This window comes from Helianthus annuus, chromosome 4 (genome assembly GCF_002127325.2).
Source record: "Helianthus annuus cultivar XRQ/B chromosome 4, HanXRQr2.0-SUNRISE, whole genome shotgun sequence".
Classification (NCBI taxonomy): Eukaryota; Viridiplantae; Streptophyta; class Magnoliopsida; order Asterales; family Asteraceae; genus Helianthus; species Helianthus annuus.
Window position 1 is genome coordinate 156,412,292 of NC_035436.2, and position 5,098 is coordinate 156,417,389.

At 39.3% G+C, this 5,098-nt stretch overlaps 1 protein-coding gene across 1 annotated transcript; it reads left to right on the forward strand.

Annotated features, from left to right (window-relative positions):
• Nucleotides 1–3,691: 3,691 nt before the first annotated feature.
• On the forward strand, nucleotides 3,692–4,688 carry LOC110934907 (hevamine-A). The gene has a single exon (XM_022177619.2). It carries the CDS (start codon nucleotides 3,692–3,694, stop codon nucleotides 4,571–4,573), a length of 882 nt encoding a protein of 293 aa, XP_022033311.1. The 3' UTR covers nucleotides 4,574–4,688.
• The last annotated feature ends 410 nt before the right edge of the window (nucleotides 4,689–5,098 follow it).

Consider the following 5,098-nt stretch of genomic DNA (forward strand, 5'->3'; position numbering starts at 1 on the left):
CAGAATTTAAAAATAAGGAGTTGGATGCCTTCTGTGTGAAGAAAGGGATTGTAAGGCAGTACAGCATCCCTAGAACACCAGAGCAAAATGGGGTTGTCGAAAGAAAGAACAGAACTTTGATTGAGGCTGCCAGAACTATACTTGCAGATTCAGGTTTGCCATTAACTTTCTGGGCGGAGGCAGTAAACACTGCTTGCTATGTCCAGAACAGAGTTTTAATAAACCCCAGGCACAAAAAGACTGCTTATGAAATTCTGTATAAAATCAAACCACTGATCTCATATTTCAAGGTGTTTGGCTGCCCATGCTTTATTTCGAACTTAAAAAATTCCATTTCAAAATTTGCAGCCAAAATTGATTGTGGTTATCATCTGGGATACTCAACCACTGCCAATGCATACAAAGTGTTCAATACACGGACCAAGGCAGTGGAGGAGACTTTGAATGTAAAGTTCAATGAACTTTCATCAATGAAAATCCCAGCAAATCCTGCAGATCTGTTTGATCTTGAAAAATTTACTTTTGAAAATACTACTGTCAAGACTAACAGTGCAGGTCCATTAGAGGATACAACACCAGACTATGGGTATGAAATCATCATCCCTCAAAGGTCTGCCACAAAGGGAAAAGCACCAGCTGTTCAAAACAGTTGTCAAAGCTCAACCACTGCTGCCTCAGCAGTTGTTGACCAAAGTAGCCCATCCACCACTGCTTCCACATCCTCAAACACTGCTGACAAAAGTCCTCAAACAGTGGATAAAAGTCAGCAGTTGTCCACTTCATTACCTCCTATTCCACCACCTTTTGAAGCCACTGCTGGGTCATCAAAGTCACCAGCAGTGGTTAGCTCAGATGATACACATTTGCAGCCTTCACCAACAAATGCCATCATACCATACCAAGGAGATTTAATCTTCTTGAGATCTCATCCACCTGATCAAATCATTGGCAACATCAATGAAGGGGTGCTCACAATAAGCCAAACCCAAAACATTTGTCTTTTTGCTGGTTTTCTATCACTCCATCAGCCAGTCAAGTACCAAGAGGCACTGAAAGACAACAGCTGGGTAGAAGCCATGCAAGAGGAGCTCCAACAGTTTAAAAGACAACAAGTATGGGAGCTTGTACCACTGCCAGAAGAGGTTAGTCCCATTGGCACAAAGTGGGTCTTCAAGAACAAAACTGATGAAAGGGGCATTGTTGTCAAGAATAAAGCCAGGCTTGTGGTTCAAGGTTACAGACAGGAAGAGGGGATTGATTATGATGAAACATTCGCCCCTGTTGCAAGATTGGAAGCCATTAGACTGTTCCTGGCCTTTGCTATCAACCACAACATGAAGGTGTTTCAAATGGATATCAAAAGTGCTTTCCTCTATGGTACAATTCAAGAAGAGGTGTATGTATGTCAACCTCTAGGTTTTGAGGATCCATTTTATCCTGATCATGTCTACAGGCTAAACAAAGCCTTGTATGGCCTGAAACAAGCACCAAGGGCCTGGTATGAAACTCTTTCCAACTTCCTACTCTCAAATGGTTTCAAAAGAGGTACCATTGATAAAACACTGTTTCTTAAATGGAGAGGGAAGGATTTAATGATTGTCCAAATTTATGTGGATGACATTATCTTTGGAAGCACATGTAACAAAATGTGTGAAGAGTTTAGAGAACTCATGACAGCTGAGTTTGAAATGAGTGCAATGGGTGAGCTGCAATGCTTTCTTGGTCTCCAAGTACAGCAAATGCAAAATGGAACTTTCATTCATCAAAGCAAATATGCTAAAGAACTTTTGACCAAATTTGATATGAATGAGTGTAAACCATGCAGCACACCCATGGCAACAAATAAGCTGGTCATGTCTGATGAAAAGGATGAGCTGATTGACCAAACACTCTATAGAAGCATGATTGGGTCTTTATTGTACCTAACTGCATCTAGACCAGACATCATGTTTGCAACATGTGTCTGTGCAAGAAGTCAATCAGCTCCCAGAAAATCAAATCTCATTGCTGTAAAAAGGATCTTCAGATACATAAAAGGTGCTCCCACACTTGATATCTGTTATCCTGCTAATGGGAACATCAAGCTTTCAGGTTTTTCAGACAGTGACTTTGCTGGATGTCATACCACAAGGAAGTCCACTTCAGGAGGGTGCTAGTTTCTAGGTGATTGCTTAGTTTCTTGGCAAAGCAAAAAGCAAGCAACAGTATCAACATCCACTGCTGAGGCTGAATACATTGCTGCTGCAAGCTATACAGCCCAACTCTTGTGGCTTCAAAATCAGTTACTGGATTTTGGTATCACTGCCTTAAAAACACCACTCATGTTGGATAGCCAGGCAGCAGAAAATATCATCAAAAATCCAGTTTCCCACTCTACCACCAAACACATCGACATCAGACATCACTTTGTGAGGGATTGCTATGAAAAAGGTTTGATTTCTCTGCATCATGTCCCAACTAAAGACTAGCTGGCAGATGTGCTCGCAAAAGCACTTGATACAGCCACTTTTGAAAGCTTGGTCTCTAGGATTGGGATGCTGAACATGGAATAACAAGCAACATCTTGTTTTTCTTTGAATAAAAGCAACAAAAATGTTGTTCATGCTCGTTCATTTATTGAATGAGCGGACATTAAGGAACTCCCCAACAGCTTTTTGTTCGTTTACAGCCTTATATAAGGCCAACGTCACAGCCTGAGAAATGTTCATCAAAGACAAAAGCTGAGAAGAAGGAAACCAATATTCGCTAAGGGGAGCAACGTACATTTGAATTAGAACATTAACTAAACTTGGTGAAACAATATAATAAAAACTACTAACTAATATTCTTGAAACAGCAAAACAGTGGAATTTCAAACAGCTTCCTAGAAAGTTACTATCTTACTCATAGGTGAAAGCGGCGAATAGCTGACACAACATGAAATTTATGGATTTGGGTTTAATCTAACAGGTCTGTTTCGAGTTAAACTCGCGAACACATTCAGCTCAACGGGTTGTGTAAGCGGGTTCAGATGACCCGTTTTTCTATAGTTTTTTTAAACAATATATAAATCGATTGGGTATTTTGTGCAGATATGTAAATTATAAATAAGCATCAAGTTTTATAGTTTATACATAATTGTTATATGTACATAAGTGCATTTATAAAGTCATACTTTGGCTGTAAATTTGTAATTTTAGAGTATAATATGCAAAACTAAATGAATAAAACAACATTTTCGAGTTATACAAAAGATGTTTGTGTCAAGTGTCAACCCATGAAAAATCTGTCATGTTCAGTATCATGTGTTTGGCACAGTTTTCGCGTTTGTGTGGGGTGCGACCCGAGAACACGACCAGTTTAACGTCCCTAGTTACTGACAATAACAAATATATAAATCTGTCTGGGGCCCTATATTAAGAAACCAACAATTGTTTTTATTTTTTTTGTTAAATGGACATAACTTTTAAGCAGAGGACATCAAGAAATGACAAACTAACACACAAACTTTCCAATGATTTTGTATTAAATTATTAATCCTTTATTAGCTAAAAGAGGATTCAACATACTACCCTCCAAGGTGATTACTTTTCTAGAACACTAAAAAATTAGAATCCTACCAATAGACCAATCTCATAGCTATATAAACCAAACTTCTCAAACACTTGAAGACACCGTTACTTCTCAACTGAAGACACATAACTGGCTGAAAATGGCATACCCATTAGCATTTTTCTCTTCAATGATGTTGTTACTAGCAGTGGGTGCCAATGCTGGCGGTATTGCTATCTACTGGGGTCAAAACGGGGGTGAGGGCACCTTGGCTGAGACATGCTCGACAGGGAACTATGATTTCGTCAACCTTGCGTTTCTAGCAACGTTTGGAAATGGTCAGACCCCAATGATTAATCTTGCAGGACACTGTGATCCATACAGCAATGGCTGCACCAATTTAACCACCGACATCAAATCATGTCAAGCTAAAGGAATAAAGGTGATGCTCACTCTTGGAGGAGCAGACGGGAGCTACTACCTAACCTCTGCCGAAGACGCCAAACAGGTAGCCACTTACCTCTGGAATAACTTCTTAGGTGGCAAATCATCCACCCGTCCACTTGGCGAAGCTGTTTTAGATGGAATCGATTTTGATATCGAAGGAGGAACCACCCAACACTGGGATGACCTGGCAAGGTATCTTTCTGGATACAGCAGTCAAGGAAAGAAGGTATACTTGACAGCAGCTCCCCAGTGTCCGTTCCCAGATGCGTATATTGGAACCGCCCTTAAAACAGGTCTATTTGACTATGTTTGGGTTCAGTTCTATAACAACCCTCCTTGTCAGTACTCTGGAGGCATCACCAATCTTGAAGATGCTTGGAAGCAGTGGACTAGTGATATACCAGCAGCCAAGATTTTCTTGGGGCTACCAGCATCACCTACAGCTGCTGGAAGTGGATACATCCCTGTTGGTGACCTTACTTCCAAAGTGCTTCCAGCAATTAAAGGTTCAGCAAAATATGGAGGAGTTATGTTGTGGGATAAGTATTATGATGATCAGACTGGATACAGCTCTTCCATTAAGAGCCATGTCTAGATTGTAAAAATCTTTCTGTAAAACTTTATTTGTATGAATCCTATATGTGAGTATGATATATATGCCTATTGTTCTTGTACGAATTCAGTTTTTATATATCTATTGAACCCGAGTGTCGGACAGAGCATTTGCTCATTACATGGTAGATTTTGCTGAGCATGTGTTCATTGTCAACTCATAGTTTTGTCTCTGAAGTGACATGTTGCAGCCCAAACATGTTATAATCTATCTAAATTAGTATGGTGTTGATTCTAAAATTGTATTGCTGCACAAAAGTTAACAGGCTGCATGAATCTTAAAAGGTACATAATATGGCCAGGCCTTTTAACTATACATATGCAATAGTCATAGGTGTGTTCTTACAAATTAGTTCAGATTTTAAATTGAGGCTATGCACGTATGTATACTTTCCATGTGACCATAGAAATGTTAAAGCTTCAAATTTTTGCAAGTTATCATCATTCATCCATGATATTGATAACCAGCTCATATATTAATAATTTGGTTTATTAATAAACAAAAATA

Bases quoted from the DNA above. Each gene is read 5' to 3' on its own strand.
- LOC110934907 (XM_022177619.2), top strand. From the start codon at position 3,692: ATGGCATACCCATTAGCATTTTTCTCTTCAATGATGTTGTTACTAGCA.